The 17,553-nt window shown below is 42.9% G+C and overlaps 1 protein-coding gene across 3 annotated transcripts in view; it reads right to left on the reverse strand.

Annotated features, from left to right (window-relative positions):
- The window catches only part of LMO1 (LIM domain only 1), a 67,188-nt gene that overhangs the window by 7,974 nt on the left and 41,661 nt on the right, over nucleotides 1-17,553 (reverse strand). For 2 of the 3 annotated variants that reach the window (XM_031941433.1, XM_031941434.1), the window contains exons 2-3: nucleotides 6,718-6,926; nucleotides 3,423-3,636 (exon numbers count right to left, since the gene is read on the reverse strand). In XM_031941433.1, the coding sequence (XP_031797293.1) occupies nucleotides 3,423-3,636; nucleotides 6,718-6,739 (236 nt within the window). In that variant the 5' untranslated portion in view covers nucleotides 6,740-6,926. The remainder of the gene's footprint in view (nucleotides 1-3,422; nucleotides 3,637-6,717; nucleotides 6,927-17,553) is intronic. The other variant, XM_023506258.2, reaches the window with a different exon arrangement.

Consider the following 17,553-nt stretch of genomic DNA (forward strand, 5'->3'; position numbering starts at 1 on the left):
GGCTGGGCCCACGCAGGGGGTCCGATTCACGGCTCCCGCCTAACCCCAGCCCCCTGAGACATCAAACTCAGTGGGCTTCTGGACCGCCTCAGCCTGCTTTCATTGTGGAGGAGTGTGTGCAAAAAGCCTTCTAGACTGAAAGCGTCCTGGCCCGGGAGTCGGGTTCTGGGCTCATGCCCTAGCTCTGAAGGGAACTCCCTTGGGATCTTGGGTTAATGACTTGCTTTCCCTGAGCCTCAGTTTCCTTATCTGTAAAAGCAAAGAATTTAGATCAGATCAAGGTTCTTAATCATTTTGATGTCATGGCTTATGGACCCCTTCATAGAAAAAGGTTTAAAATACATAAATAAAGGTAATTAAAGGAAAACAATTATATTGAAATGCAATTATTAAAAAAAAAAAACCAACCAAATTTCCATGGGCCTTAGCTTCAGAACCCTGGGATTTGATGACATTGCTTCCAACTCTGACATTCTACATTCTGTGTTCTGAGGTTCTTTCCCTTCTGACATTATATGAGGTCCCTCCCAGCTCTGATATTTTGATATCACTCAGTTTTGAAAACCTATGTTCTGTTTTTTTAAGGACCTGTCAAATCATGCATTTGATGTCCTAAGATCCTTCTTAGGCCTTATATTCCAAGTCCTGGGATCTCATTCAACTCTGATATATCATGTCCTAAGGAACCTCCCAGTTCTGATATTCTGTGTTCTAAGAGCCTCCCAGTGTTTGAAGCTCTAAAATATTATGTTCTAAAGTCCCTGCCAGCTCTGATATACTATGTATGTTCTAAGATTCTTCTCAGCTTTGAAATAGTATATTTTAAGGTCTTTCCCAGCTCTGACATTCTGTGTTCTAAGGTCCCTCCCAGTATCCCAAGGGTCTTTCCAGTTCTGACATATTATGTCCATCTCTGACATTTCCATGTTCTAAGATCCCTTTAGGCTCTGACATTCTATGTTCCAAGGTCCCTCCCAGTATCCCAAGGTCCCTCCCCACTTTGACGTTCTGTGTTCTAAGGTCCCTCCCAGCTCTGACATTCTATGAAAAAGAAATGTTTGTGCTTAGCGAGTAGGGCAAAGCCTAGACCTCCACAAGAGGTGCGAGATGTCGCCAGCCCTTTCTGCCCTTGGTGACCCTTTTGGGCCCAGAAGAGTGAGTCAGAGGCTATTTTTTTCACTCACTTAAGCCTTCCCCCACCCTTTCTTTCCCTGGCCACCCCCTCCCCCAAAGGGACAAGAACTTAAAAGCCCAGAGTCCCCGTGTAAATCTTCTCTCCTTATGGAGCTCCCGGAGAGAAGCAGCTTGTAAATAAGGTGGCGGCAGCGGCCCCAAGATTGAAAATGGAGCACAATTAAACCCTTAGCCTGTGGTGGTAATTACGGTTAATGGTTCTTCCCCTGAATTTCACCATCCCCATTGTCGGCAGCCAATCTAAATGCAGGAGCTGAGCCAAGGACAATTTTCCTTGGTTTATAGACACACTAAAATTCAGCTGGTCTGGCTCCACCGGGCTGGTGATGTCAGGAGTGGCCCAAATTAAAGCAGAGGAGAGGGAGCAGCCCCGAATGTGGCTTCGGCTCCCAGGGCTGAGGTGAGGGATGGGGCAGCGGGGGAGGCTGGGAAGGAGAGAAGCAATTAGCCCACTTAATCAAGGAGGACCTCTACTCAGCTGGGTTCTGGGCTTTTTGGGGGGGGGGGAGTGAGAAACTAGGACCTGGAGAGGTGGATGGCTAACTTGATAGACAGAAAAAAAATTCTCCAAATTCTCCAATGACGATAAGATACAGTGTAACTCGAGATAATAAAATACAATGTAATAGAGGGTAAATGTAAAGTCCTACACTGTGGTACAAGAAATCAACGTGCAAGAAGAGAAGATACATGGTAATACAACAGTTGGTGTGACATGGACACAGCCGTTATAGTGGAATACAAGCTAAGTAGCACCCATGGGACAGTGGGAAAAGCTGGAGTGATTTCAGGCTCCCTTTAGAGAGGTGTATTGGCCACGAGGGCAGCTAGGTGTACGGAGCACGGGACCTGGAGTTGGGAGGGTATTTTCTTGAGTTCAAATCTGGCCTCAGACATCTATTAACCCCATGTTGGACAAGTCACTTAACCCTTTTTGCTTCAGTTTCCTCATCTATAAAACGAGCTGGAGAAGGAAATGGCGAACCACTCCAGTATCTTTGTCAACAAAACCCCAAATGGGGTCACAAAAAGTTGGACACGACTGAAATAATTGAACAACAAAAGTGTCCACAATAATAAAAATAGTCTTACCATCTTCTGACCCCATTTTTATCCAGCTGCCCTCACAGACTACTTCTATTGCGTCCCAGCCCTGGGTACCTTTGTCCCCCACCATTTTCAGGTTACTTTTATGTTCTGTCTTTCTCCAGTGGAATGTAGCTGGATGCTAATAAATGCTTATTGATTGATTCACTACTTCTAGAGTACAGAATTTTAGCATGAGTGTGTGACCCAGAGAGAGAGGATTGGAAACTGTGACATATGAGGATCATACCCATATGACCTGGCTATATAGAATGTCACGGCAAGAGTTCATGGGATCATGGATTTTAACTGGGAGGGATCTATGAAGTTGTCTAGCTCAGCTGTCTCATTTTTCAGATGAGAAAAGGAAGCCCAGAAGGATTAAGCCATGTACCTAGTTTCACACAGGTAATTGGGAGAACTGGGATTTGAGCTCAATACTCTTCCCCCATGACAAATAAGAGTTTGTGATGGGCCGTGAGAGGCTTGTGCTACTCACAAAAGGAAGAGGAGAGCTGTGATATTAGTGTGTGAGGGGGGTCATAAGTTGAGGAGGGGAGGTTATGATTTTGTTCCCAGAACCTGGACAAGCTACTTCACCTCTGCCTCAGTTTTCTCATCTGTAAAAACAAAAAGGATTACAGTATCATGTCCCTATGGATCAAGTGAGATAATTATAAAGCAGTTAGCATGGCACACAGCATATCTTAAGTGTTATATGTAAGCTTATATGATTATTGATGGGTATTATTATAAGGTTTGCTGATAATTCAGTGAATGTCTGAAATTACTTCCAAGTTATAGTTGTGTGTATGTTGTTTTCTCCACTAGAAGGTGAGCTTGAGAACAAGGATTGTTTTTTGCCTCTTTTTGTGTGTCTGGCACACAGTAGGTGCTTGATAAATGCTCATTGACTGAATAATTGACCAACAAGCCTCCGGTGAATTAGCTGTACTCCATGGGTAGGTGATTTCTGTGCTTCTCCTCCCTTTGCCCCACACTTCTGCTATTAGCTGTCACCGGTCTTAACTCTATGGCCAGGTGGAAAGTCAGAGAGAAATCAGAAACCTTCTGGTCCTGCGAAGTCCACCTGCCCTCCCGCCCCTGATAACCCTCCTCTCCCTGCCCCGGTTCCTCCCTACCTCAGGTAGTCCCGGCGGCACAGAATGAGGTTGGCCTTGGTGTAGAGTGTGGAGCCCACCTCTCCCAGCCGGCAGTCACAGCAGGCACACTTTAGACAGTCTTCATGCCAGTACTTGTCTAGGGCCTTCAGGAGATAGCGGTCCTTGATCTTCCGGTTACAGCCAGCACAGCCTTTCTGTTTCCCCTTGGGGTGGACAGACAGCATGGGCACACCTGTGGGCAGAGGCAGGGACAGATCCAATGCATAGGATGGTTATCATGGTGAGTATTGCCTCCCTGCTCATTCCCTGGCTCCTCCCCCCCCCCCCCCCCCCCCCCCCCGCCAGATGGAGACAAGAGCCTGACAAGATACTTTTCTTACATTTCCTGGACTAGACCAAAATGTCTTTTTTGGTTATGGTTTTCCTAGAAGGTCCCACATGGGCCCTAACGTGAGATGGCTGTGGGGGAATAGTGGAATTCCAGAATCTCAGGAGAGAAAGGAGCTTTTCTAGTCCAAGTTCCCTTGTAGTGTAAGAATCCCATCTGCAGATATAGGACATCCCATGACTCATGGAAGGGGGACCTTGGAAAATTACTGTCCTCATCTTAGAGATAAGAACATCGAGACCCAGAGAGGTTAAGTGATAAGGAGTGAGCAACATTTATTAATCATGGTTTAGGTCTCTGACTCTCAAATCTACTGGTTTTTCCATGGTATTACATTCTTGGGTACTTCAAATTATCAAGAATTTTCTTATTATAGTGAAATGAAACCCGTGCCTTACACTCATTGCTTCTAATTTTGTGCTTTGGTGTGCTAAGCAACAAGACGACCTTTCACATTCTTAAAAGGGAGCTCTGATGCTGCTCCACCACCTCCTCCCCGTCCCCCAAGTCTTCTGGTCTTTGGGCCAAACTTCCCCATTCCCTTCAAATAATCTTTGTATAACATGATCTCCAGTCTTAGAAACAATTGTCAATGAACTTGAAGTCAGGAAGACTCTTGGTAAGTCACTTAACCTTTTTTCAGCCTTAATTTCCTCATCTGTAAAATGGGGATAATAATAGCATCTGCCTCCTAGGATTGTTGTGAGAATCAAATGGAAACATATCTATGTACTTATTGTTGTATAAATTTTTTATTTATACATTATTCATAAATTTTGTTTATATATATTTATATACATATATACACATAGCTTTATTTATATTTTCTTTATGTGTACATATATACATATGTTTGTGTGTGTACACACATATGTTATACAATATAAATATAAGCACATGCATGTACATACACATGTAGTCCCTTAGTTCCCTCTATACTGCATACTATAATTTTATTAATATAGCCTAAGATTGCGCAGGATTTGTTTTTAGCTGCCACATCGTATAGTTGGCTCAGCCCACTAAAATCTCTGGGTCTCTTTCACAAGGCCCTTCCATTGAGGTTTCTTACAACTCTGAGGTTCTGTTGTCTAAACCTGACTCCCCCAATCCGTTTGTGAGTACTTGAGGTTTTGAAATTAAAATAATCTGCTTGTAGCTCCTGGTCCATAAAAAGTGGGAACTACGGTCCAGAACTCACAGTGGACTTGAGGTAACATGAATGACTTGGAAGAACCTGTAAAGGAAATCTGGGCTGTAGGGGGAAATTGGAAACTGAATTGACTCAGGGGGAGGACAGAACTACAGTACAGGGTCAGTTCCCAAGCTGGCCTCTGTACTATTGCTTAAATTACTGGGTTTCATCGAGATTTGCAAACCATTTACCCCACAACAGAAGTGAAAGATCAGTAGTTGATTGTTACTATCTTCATTACGCAGATGAGAAAATTGAGGCATCTGGTAGCACAGTGGGAAAGGGTCAGCTAGACTGGGGATAGAAAGTCCTGAGTTCTTGAGTTCATATTCAGTTTTACAAACAAGCTTTATGACTTCTCCCTCAATAATTTAATATAAAATGGGGATCTTAATAATACCTACCTCTTAGGGATGTTGGGGAGGGGGAACGTGTCTAATGAGAAAATATTTATAAATTGCTTAGCACAGTACCTGGCACATAGGAGGCTCTACATAAATGTTTATTTCCCTTTCCTTCCCCAAATCGCACTTTTTAGGATGTCAGGTTCTCTGACTTTTGCTATAATACCATATTTTAGTCATAGAATCTTAGATATGGAAGAGATTTCATAAGGATCCAATGCAACCCAAACATGAATTACTACTACTACTACAACTACACTACTACTACCTATTGCCTTAAGGTTTGCAAAGTGCTTGTGTCATTAGATCCTCACAACAATCCTGTGAGGTAAGTATTAATACTATTATCCCCATTTTCCAAATGAAGAAACTGAGGCAAACAGAGGTTAAGTGATTTGGTCACTTAGCTACTGTTACACAGCTAGTGTCTGAGGCTGTGTTTGAATGTATCTTTCTCATTCTAAGCCCAGAGCTCTCTTCCCTGATCTTCTTATTTGACATTCTCAATAAGGGGCCATCTAGCCTCTGCTAGAAGACTTTTAGTGATGGGGAACTCATTACCACCTAAGGCAGCCCATTCTGCCATGATGCAATCTTTTTGTTTTGTTTTCTATTTTATAAACACTGAATTTTATTGCTTTGAATGTTTTTTTTTTCTGTTTTAGGAATTTAAAATGGCATCTCAAGTAGATTTAATTTCTGTTTTTTTGATTCATGATACAACTTTTAATCAGGTCTACCCTGTTCTTTAGACCAGACAGTCACACTTCCTTCAAATGAGGGATCTCATGGAGTTGAGGAATTTCAGAACTGAAAGGGACTTTGGGGATCATTAGTCTAATTCCCTTCTATAACATTGTTAGGTCCAGATGAATTGGGAATTTATTTCTCTGGAAGGATGGGCAAGGTGGAAGTCCAGAATATCCTCCATCATATGCTTTTCCTGAGTGAAAGGCAATAGTCTCAGGGTGCAGAATGGGAGATACATTTTTGGATGGGGACAAATTGGCAATTTGTTCTGCTTGGCTATGCATATTTATTATAAAGATTTTGATTTGTTTTCTTTTAAATAGAGGATGTATGGAATAGAATGGAAAATCTTTTTGAAGTGCCTACTATGTGCTGGGTACTTAGCACAGCAGAATGGGACGGTCATTTTAAGTGCCTACTATGTGCTGGCATTGTGCCAAGTGCTTTATGAATGTCTCACTCGAGAGAAAACACATGCTGATTAATTGAAAAAACAAAACAAAATGGAAAAAAAAGAAAACTCAACAAAAGGTCACGTTTGTCCACCAAGATCTCCAGGGAAGGAGCGCTCACTACCTTCAGAGGCAGTCGATTCCATATTGAGGACAGCTGATTGTTAGGAAGATTTTCTTTACATGGAGCCCCAATCTGCCTCGATTCCACTTCCATTCATTCGTGCTGGTTCTGCCCTCTGGGGCCAGGCAGAATGAGCTTCCTCAGTCTCCCGGCTGCCGGCCTCTGGACCCCTCGGTTGTGTCGGACCAGGTCAGGCCTTTACTTCCTCCCTGCAGGGGGTGGGGAAGCAGTTGGAGCTCTTGGCCCTCATATTGTTGCTGCTCTAATATTCCCCACTGGAGGAAGAAGTGGCTGAGACCTCAAGGAAGGGCCCCAAGGCTTTGTTCCACTAGTGTTTGTTCAACCGTTTATTTTTCCACCCATCCTTTTTTCTTTTGGATCTGTAGCTTATACTATTGGGACAAGAGACCTGGGCTGTGCTGGAGATGGGCTGGGCGAGGGCCAAGCAGAGAAGGGGCCTGAGATTGGCTTCTTCATGTTCCCCTTCCCCCCAAATCTGGTGACCTGCGGTCCCCGGTTTCCAAGGCCTTCCTTGCAACATGGAAACTGCCCCAACCTCATTTCTTCCAGTCATCAGATCCTGCCCTTTTATCCCACACTTTTCCAACTCTTTCTGTCTCCAGAGAGGCTGAGAAAATAGCAACAATAGGGAAGAATTAGAGCGGTGGTTCTCAGAGTATGGTGCAGAGAATTCTGAGGGTCTCTGGAACCCTTCAGGAGGGTCTACAAATGCAAAATTCGTTTTTATTTCTAATATGGTAAATATCTACAAACACAACCCACATAAACAAAAATTCTTTGGACAGACCCTCAATGAGTTTTTAATACTATAAAGATACCGAGAACAAAAGTTTAAGAGTTAGAGGATCATAATCAGAGAAAAAAAAGAAGAAATCACAGATGTAGAGCCGGGACAACCCTCAGTGACCATCTAAAACCATCCCCCTTATTTAACTACCGCAGGAACTAAGATTCTGGGAAAAATGGGGAAGAGGGATGCGAAAAGAGAGAAGAGAGAGATGGCAGGAATGAGAGGAGAACAGATAGGAATATGTGCACATAAAGGAGAAACAGAGACAGAGAAGGAAAAGAGAAACAATAGAGAGAGCTAAACAGAGATACTGAGAGACACTGATATAGAGGACCAAGGCAGACAAAGAAAGAACTCATAACTCAAGCCAAACTGGAGTACTTGCTGTTCCAAGTACATTACACTTCATTTCTTGAGTCTGGGCCTTTGTCTTAGTTTTTCCCCACACCTGGAATGCCCTTCCTCTTGCCTTCTACATTAACTCCCTTCCAGACTCAGCAGAGAGTTTCCCCATTCCCCCATCACTATGTTTTTATTTCTTATTCATTCAGTATTATTTAGCTGGGAATATGTTTCTTTTCCCCCAAGGAGAATGTGAGCTCCAGGAGGGAAGGAACAACATTCCTGTTTCATCTTTATATTTCCAAATCTTAGCCCAGGGCCTGGCGCATAGTAGGTGCTTGATAAATGCTTGTGGATTGATAAGGGCACATAAGTAGAGAAAGACAGAGAGAGGAGAGAGAGGCAAGATATAGTCAGAGAGGAGAGAGATTCAGAGTTTGGGGAGGAAGGAGAAATTGAGAGAAAGAAGAGAGGGGCAGCTACCCCTGGCACACCGTTCCCCCATCAGTGATTTCAGTTGTTAGGTCCAACTATTCAGGATTTTAGCTCTTGGGGAGGTTTATGGGGAAGTGGAAACCCAGGGTCCCTGGTTAAGAGTCCAAAGCTGGACCTCATTTCAGAGCAGAGATGCTCTATTATGCAGGGGACAGCTTGGAGCCTCACTGTTTGGGCAGAGGGGCTGGTAGTTGGGACACTCTAACTAGACATCAAACATGTCTAGGGGAGTCTGTGTGTGAGGATGGGAGGGAAAATGAGCTTGGAGCTCCAAGCCCTCCTGAAATCTCCAGGCTCTGTTCCACTGGCCCCTTTGGCTCAACTTGTCCCAAACAAAACTGGTTATTTCCTGTCCTGAACCTGCCATGTGCACGACTATCTGACTGCTAGAGATGGCTCCAGCAGCTTCCCTCTCACAGGCTGGAAACCCTGCAGTCAGCCCTCTTCTCCCTTCAAGGCTCTTGAGCCACTGGGTCCCTTGGATCTTACCACTCTCCTTTCAGAGTGCCTCTCACATCCGTGCTCTCCTCCCACCTCTATCACTTGAGAACACGGTCCTTAGCTTTCTCTTGCACAAATGTGTCCTAACTGGTCTCCTACCAAGCCATTCTCTCCACAACTAAGCAAAAGAGTTCCCTAAGATACAGGACCCACAATGACAGCCTCTCCCCTTCCCTTCCCTCATCTCCCCCCTTCATCTTTCTCTCTGTGTCTCTTTCTCTCTTGATCTCTGTCTCTCTGTCTCTGTCTGTTATTCTTGTCTCTCTCTCTGTCTCTCTGCCTCTCTCTCTCTCTCTCTCTCTCTCTCTCTCTCTCTCTCACTCTCTCTGTCTCTCTGTTACTGTTTCTTTCTTTGTCTCTCTGTCTCTGATTCTCTGTCTCTGTCTCTGTCTGTCTGTTACTCTGTCTCTTTCTTTGTCTGTCTCTGTTTCTGTCTCTGTCTTTCCTCTCTCACTCTCTCCTCTTTCTCTCTCTCTTCTCATTCTCTTTCTCTATCTCTGTTACTCTGTCTCTTTCTTTATCTCTCTGTCTCTGTTTCTCTGTCTTTCCTCTCTGTCTCTGTCTGTCTCCATCCTCTCTCTCTCTTTCTCCCTTTTTTCTCTCCTCTTTCTCCTTCCACTCCCCCAGCCCACCCCCCAGGGCCCATCTGAAAGCAGGGATGCTCACTATCTAATTTCTTTAATGCAGCTCTAAAGGTTAATTGGTCTGAAAGAGTAATGCTGGCTAATGATATCTGCCTCCAGGCTCCCCCGACTCCTGCTTTATACAAGCCAGCTGAGGGCACAGCACTCAGCAGAGATGCCCAACCACTTGCTGGCCGCCCCTTCCCCAGCCACCCAGGTCCACGCACTGGAGGGGAGAGGAGCTGGCACCGAAGGTGGCTTGGTTCCACTTGCATTTCATGCCTTGCTATGAGGGGATCCGTTAAGAGTGGCTCTCTCCCTCTGCTCATTACCCCAGCTGAAGGCCTGGAGACAGGCCCTAATGAGGAAAGAGCCTGCCAGCCTTGGGGGTGGCTGTGACTGCCCGATGTACCAGGAGCTGAGAAGATGGGAGAAGGGGCAGCCTCCCCGCCTCCTCCCTACTGGACAGAATGGGCCCAAATTTCCCATTTGCCACTTATGACAGCTAATTAGTTATTCTACTAAAAAAATCTTTGCTTTAAATAAAAGGACTAATTATACACAAAGGTCAGTCCCGAGCCTCATGTGAAGCCCGGGTAATTGGCTTATTCTCCCTCCTTGGCTGGCGTTTCTACACTTGCAGCAGCTACCTTTAACTCTTTATCGGTTCCTCACTGGGGCCATTTTTCAGTGGGACCTCTGGGGTGAGCTCTGGCCCCTTAGGACTCTTGGGTGGGAAAGGGCCTGCTAGGTTCTCTGCCTAGTTTCATACAACCCAGTGCAGTGGGGAAAGGGCTCAGTTTAGAGTCAGCAGACTTGGGTTTGAAATGTCTTAGCTACTTCTCAGGGTCTCAGTTAGCTTATCAATTAAATGGGGACTGTGATCAAAAGTGTCATCTACATCCAGAGAGAGAACTATGGAGACTGAATATGGATCAACATATAATATTTCCACCATATTTTGTTGTTGTTTGTTTGCTTATTTTTTTCATGTTTTTTTTCTTTCACCTTTTGATCTGGTTTTTCTTTTTTTTTTTCCCCCAAAAAGATTTTAATCTTTTTTTATTAAAGCTTTTTATTTTCAAAATATACACATAGATAATTTTTCAACATTGCCCCTGCAAAACTTTGTGTTCTAAATTTTTCCTTCCTTCTTCCCACTCCATCCCATAGATGGCAAGTAAATATATGTTAAACAGTTAAAATATATGTTAAATCCACTATATGTACACATATCTATACAATTATCTTGCTCCACAAGAAAAATCATTGATCTAATTTTTCTTGCATAGCATGACGAATGTTGAAAGATATTTAGTAGAATCGTACATGTTTAACCTATATTGGATTGCTTGCTGTCTATAGGAGGGGGTTAAGGAGGAAGAAAAATTTAGAATACAAGGTTTTACAAAGGTGAATGTGGAAAACTATCTTTGCTTGTATCTGGTAAAATGAAAAGCTACTAAAAATAAAATAAATTTATTTAATTAATTGAACAGGAACAATACTTGCAGATTATGTGTCTCACAAGACTGATATGAAGAAAGAATGCTGTAAGCTGGGAAATGTGGTTGAATGTGAGTAGCAATAGACACTTTAAAAAAGAACAAATAAAACATTTTTAAATGCCCAGAAAAATGTAGAACTACAGAATAATTTTGTTACTACCTAGTTGAATGCAGTATACTCACATTTCTTGAAAAATGACATACTGAATAGGTCAGAGTTTCTTACCATGCTCTTCTTTCTTTTTCTTTGTCTCTGGAAGTGTTTGTATTAAGTTCATAATTAAAATAGATTTTTTAAAAAAAGCATAGAACTTGGGGGGGGAAGCTATGCAAATGTGACGTGTTCCTCACCTGAATCTTCCTAATGAGGGATTTAGCTGAGGTCATACAGTTAGAAATGGATGCTTGAGTTGGGATTCAAGCCACTTTCTGGTCAAACTCCAATCAGTGACTGTTGATCACTTGAATGAGGGGAACAGCCCAAATGATAAATAATCCCAGGTCTGACAGTCTGTCTCCCTTATCTGTACCATCACTTGGGTGGTACATAGACAGGACATTTGATATTAACAATAGTTCACATTTATATGGTGACATTAAGGCTTCCAAAGCCCTTTGCTAGACCAGGGGAGCATTATGGAGAGGGGAACATCCTTATAAACTACCTGCTTTACTCAAGGTCACATAACCAGCCAACATCACACCTTCAACTTAAGTCTTCTGACTTCCAACACCTTCAACTTAAATCTTCTGTCTCCCAGCGTTCTTTCCACCACCCTTCATTGCCTCTTGTTGATTAAATGCTTCCTGTGGGGATATTTTATTTCCCCAGCTGGAGACAATCCACTTTTCTATAGGGCAGACCAAGACCTGCAGCTTAAGAAATGTTCCTCCCACATACAAAACCGGAGTGGAAGAAAAGGGGACAAGCATTTATTAAGTGCCTACTATGTGTCCGGCACTTTTCAAATATCTTGTTTGATCCTCACAACAACCTTGGAGGTAAGTGCAGTTATTATCCCATTTTACAGTCAAGGAAAGAGAGGCAGGCAGAGTGCCTTACCCAATATCACACAGCTAGTAAGGATCTGAGATTGGATTTGAACTCCTGACTTCAGGCCTGCTATGCCTTTGCAGCATAGGCTTTCTCCTCATTTAATGGAGAAGGAAACAAATTCTGAGAAAAACATGACATGAAAACAGAGAATTTGGTTTAAATTTTGCCTCTGCTATGTATTAAATTTGTGATCTTGAGCAAGTATAATTTCCTCATCTGTAAAAAGGGAGAGTTGGGCTTGATGTCCATCCCAGCACTAAACCTTTGACTTTATGAACTCTTGGATGAATCAAGAGAAACAATGGTGGCAATTGGAAATGACTCAACCAAGTTGGTCTATTTACTGAAAATTAGAACAAGGATTTGAACCCAGGCCTCTCATTCACAATCTAGTGCCCTCTGCAGTGCTCCTCACCAGGGGGCTCCTGGTGGGCCCAGCAGAGCAGATCCTGGATGGATGCTTGTCAATGATAGTTTGATGCTTCCCTATCTCTGTGATACATTCATTACAAAGGGTGACGAAGGCATTGCATTTCTGCAAGAGGTGACCTGATTTTAGTCAGGTTGGATAAAAAGGGCACATTAGTGATTTTATAAACAGACAAATCTCCTGGGTGCTTCAGGTCTGCTCTGATGAAAACACCTGAAAAGTGACAATTACTAAATAATGATCTTATTGCTCACTCCCCATCTCCAAGAACAGTTTAAGGTCTTTGAGAGAGAAATTGAACATAATCTCTAGGACTTGTGGATAGTCACAGGCTGGGGGTCCATGCATATCCTCTTAGTCAACTAGAATTTCTTAAGTGTTATGTGTTAGGGATACAAGCAAAGAAACTCCTTAAGGAACTCATTCCAGCTGGGGAAGATAAACTCAAAAGGGGGATGAGAGGAGGAAGAGATCCCTGTAAGGGTGGGTGGTGGTCAGATCCAGTGGGTGAACTGAGTCCTTTCTCAAAATGGAAGAACTTACCAATTGGACAAGGGGGCTATGGAGGCAAAGGGACGTAGAAGAGCCCTGTAGAATTTAGAACTGAAAAGGATGGGTTCTCATTTAAACTCTGATTCATAGCAACCCTCTAAGTATCTGCTAAGTTAGAGGGGGATGGCAATTAGTGTTGGTGGAGGTAGTTCCAACAGGTGTTGGAATATCATAGATCACTGAAGAATTAGCTAAATTGTTAATTGAGGGAATATTGATATAATTTTATTTAGCCTTTGAAAGGGCCCTTTCCAAAATCTCTTGGGCTTTTCTCCGGGGACAAGATAAAGATATGGGCTAGATCAAGGCTTCTTTTTGCCTGAGAAATTTTTATGTTATCTTGGGCATACAGATATATATATATATATATATATATATATATATATATATATATATATATATATATATAATTGGTATACACATCAAACATTTGCTGATAATAAATCATAATTTTACGACTCCTAGATTTAGTTATATGACTCCCCATATGGGATCCTGACCCACGTTTAAGGCCTAGATTATAGTAGAGTTATATGAATTGTACTTGGAAGGAAGTCTCCAGAGGAGTGCCCTGAGCATTTTTTCTATTGAATATTCCCATTCCCATGATTTTGATAAAATCATATTCATCAATTTCAAGATGACTTGAAGGGATCAATAACATATGATGTTTTTATGTTGTCTCCCCTATTAATCTGTGACATGTAGATATATATGTTCTATCTCTCTATCGTCTTGCAGTTGGATTCAGAAATTTGACTTTCAATATGGAAGACGGAGGAGTCATAGCAAGACAGCAGTTTTTCAGGGGAAAAAAGATTTAGGGAATTTAGTGTCTGATACATTTGATGGGAGTTAACAGAATGATATGGTAGCCAAAATACCTCCCTCTTTTCAGGCTTACATAAAGAGAAGCTACAATGATAAGACTAGGAGGTGGTAGACTTTCTTTACTCTGTTCTGTTCAGATCCATCTAGAGTACTATATTTGATTTTGAGCCCCACATTTAAGAGACCTATCTGGCTATCTAAAAAGCTGGAGGGTATCTAGAGAAGATGAAGGGGTCATGGGAGGTTGGTTGAAGCTCCTGGGGATTCTTAACCAGGAGAATAAAAGGCTTGGATTAGACAGGATGGAATAGCTGTTGTTAAGTAATTGATGGGGTGCCCCAATGGGAAGCATCCTTAGCCCTCAGGAGAGTTAGAAGCAGAAAGTCTGGGTTTATAAAGGATTCTGGTTTAGGAATGGATTGGACAAGTTAACTTCTGAGGTTCTTCCCGCCCTGAGATTCTATGACTTCTCATGAGGACTTTGAAAGCAGCATGGGGTGACAGAAAAGAAACCCAGGCTGAGTGTCAGGCAACCCGAGTCCCACTTATGGCGGCTCTGCTTTCCAGGTGACTTTGGATGAACCCCTTCCTTTCTAGCCCATGTTCTCATTTTTCAAACGAGGGGGATGGACCAGTGGATATCTCAGCTCTGATGTCCCTCTCAGCTCGGACATTCTCTATTTATAACCACATTTTGTGATTTACAAAAGACTATCTTTTTTCTTTCCTTTGCACCTTGTAGCACCCCTGTGACAGAGAAGCAGAATCAGACAGAGAAGTCTGGAATCATAGCCTCATTTTACAGGTCAGGAGCCTGAGGCTGGGATAGAGAAAGTGGCCCATCCAAGGCCATGGGATGGTGGTTATAAGTTGGAAGTCACGTGGACCAATCCCTCACTTTTTAGATGGGGAAACTGAGTCTTAGGGAGAGAAAGTGGCTTTCTCAAATTCATGGAAATGATGGAACTAAGACTCAAAGATTGTTGGAAGGAGCCCCTGGGAAGGATTAAACTCATCCAAACAACTGATGGAAGAGGTGGAGACTCTTGGGAAATGAGTTGCCCAAATTTATACATAGTTTAGCCACATAGTAAAGACTTACATGCGTTTTCTTTCATGATTGAATGGTTCCTTTCTTGTACACACAAAGACCTTCCCAATAATGAGGAGAGCCTTATATTAACAGAGAGCTTTATCCAGGCCCTAGCATGCAGTACAGGAGGCCCATAATAAATGCATGTTGATTGATTGACACTCTAGAAATATTAATTTCTTCCTTTGATTGTCACAACAGCTTTCTGAGATAGGTGCTATTATTATCATTCCCATTTTATGGATGAGGAAACTGAGGCTGAGAAAGTCATCTAGCTCCAGCTGATCCAGTATGCCATATGTTCTCTACCATTATCTGGGCCTGGATCTGAGCAGGGGGGAGGCCAGAAGGACAGTCATTTCCGGCTCCTCTGTCCCCTCAGACTGCCCCCAGCTTCCCAGGCCCCGGGTGGGGGTTGGGCCCCAAAGCCACAGACCTGTCTAGACACAAGATTCTCCGCAGAGCAGCTGGGCTGGCAGCCCTGGCTGGCTCCCTTCATTACAGAGATAGCGAACCTGCTCCCAGGTCCATCTGGGATCCACTTTAGGGTTATCTAAAAATCAAACCTGCCCTGCAAATCTTTTAATGTGCTCCTGACTTCAGAGAACAGCTTTGCTCCTTCAGGAAACAATTTCAACCTCTACCCAGTAATTACCACCTGCCCCGGAACACACACACACACACACACACACACACACACACACACACACTCCTGCTCCTCTGTCTTGGTACAGGCCAAAGAAAGGGGTATCTTCTGTCAATTTTAGGGGTGAACTGGGAACTCCATGGATCGTCATTTTTCTGAATAATAAATCAGAAGAAGAGATTTTCAAGATGAGTTGATACAACCTTTTCATTTTCTTTTTTCTTTAATTAATTTATACATTTTCTTTGGAAATGACAAACACTTCCCTAAATACATAAAAAGTCCCCTTTTCCATGAGATTCTCCTCCACTGATTGACAGTATAAGTAATTTTCCATTTCTATAATATACTGGCTAAAAACCCCAGCATGTTCTTAAAACTAACATTACTGTTACTGATCAATGGGCTGGTCCTATAGCTAGGAAGTATCTGGGGTTAAATTTGTACTCAGATCTTCCTGGCTTGAATTCCAGAGCTCTCTCCCCTTAGCTGCTCTTCTCTGTCCAGAAAAGTCCAACTCAAAGCCACCACATCTGCATTTCTGTCAGCGATCTACCCATAGGTTTACCCAATTCTAACATTCAGGAAGTCCTTCCTAATGTCTAACCTAAACCCAGGCTGTGGATTAGACTTGAGGGAGGTGATGGAGGTCAGTTGGAGAGCCTCTCCAGCCTTTTCCTGGAATGTATGGTCCAGAATCACTCTGAATCCCAGAGTTACTCAGAGGCAGGAAGGAGACCCAGTGGATGGAATACTGGACCTGGAGCAAAGAAGATCTGCGTTCAAATGTAGCCTCAGACACTTTCTAACTTGGTGACCCTAGGAAGGGGCAGATATGGTGGATAGAGCACAGGGACTGGAATTAGAAAGACTCATCTTCCTGAATTCAAATCCAGCCTCAGGCACTTAAAAGTTATGTGACCCTGGACAAGTCACTCTACCCTGTTTGCCTCAATTTCCTCATCTGTAAAAATGAGCTATTGAAGGAAATAGCCAACCACTTAATTATCTCTGCCAAGAAAACCTCCAAACTCCCTCTGGTAAAGAGAGAGAGCAGAGAGACAAGAGACAGAAAGACTGACAGAGAAATAGAGGCAGAGACAAAGAGAGACAGAGATAGAGACAGAGAGACTGATAGAGACAGAGATAGAAAGATATAGACACACAGAGAGACAAATAGAGACAATGTTAATAATAAACACTAAGAGAGAGAGGCAGAGAAAGACAGAAACAGAGAGATAATAGATAAAGAGACGAGAGATGAACCCCTTCAGTAATGTGGTTAAGCCTATGGACCCTTTCTTAATAACTGTGATAGCTGACATTTATATAATCTTTACTGGCTCTGTGCTAAGAGCTTTACAATTTTTATCTCATTTGATTCTTACAACAGCTCTGGGGTAGTAGCTATTAGTATTCCCATTTTGCAAATGAAGAAATTGAGACAAACAGAAGTTAAGTGACTTGCTCAGTTAGTACATGTCTGAGGCTAGATTTGAACTCAGGGCCGGTACTCTATCTACTTTGCCACCTAGAATCAGGTTTTTAAATAAATACATAGATTTACAAAGTTAACCAGTTACAAAAACAGTTATCAAAAAGACAGTTATTAAAATAATTTTTAAAAATCCAATTCATGAGCCCCCTGAAATCTATCCATGGATCCTTGGGGGTGAATTGAAATTGAGAATGTTGGCCATGGACTGGACTGGGCTGCTAGCCCGTCAGTGAATGCTGTTCCTAGGGCAGTTGCGTCCCCAAGTTCATGGGTGTATAAGAATGGATCTTCTCAGGCCTTGGTCGCTTAGCCTGTGTTACTGGTGGTACTGGGCTTATAGTGAGCAGCTTGGGGCTCACCTCCGGGATGAAGGAAGAGGCTTTGCCAATGTCTAACTAGATCATTTTTCTTCCTTCCCATAATTTAAAGAGAGACTTCTCTGACAGTCA

This window comes from Sarcophilus harrisii, chromosome 6 (assembly GCF_902635505.1).
Source record: "Sarcophilus harrisii chromosome 6, mSarHar1.11, whole genome shotgun sequence".
Lineage (NCBI taxonomy): Eukaryota > Metazoa > Chordata > Mammalia > Dasyuromorphia > Dasyuridae > Sarcophilus > Sarcophilus harrisii.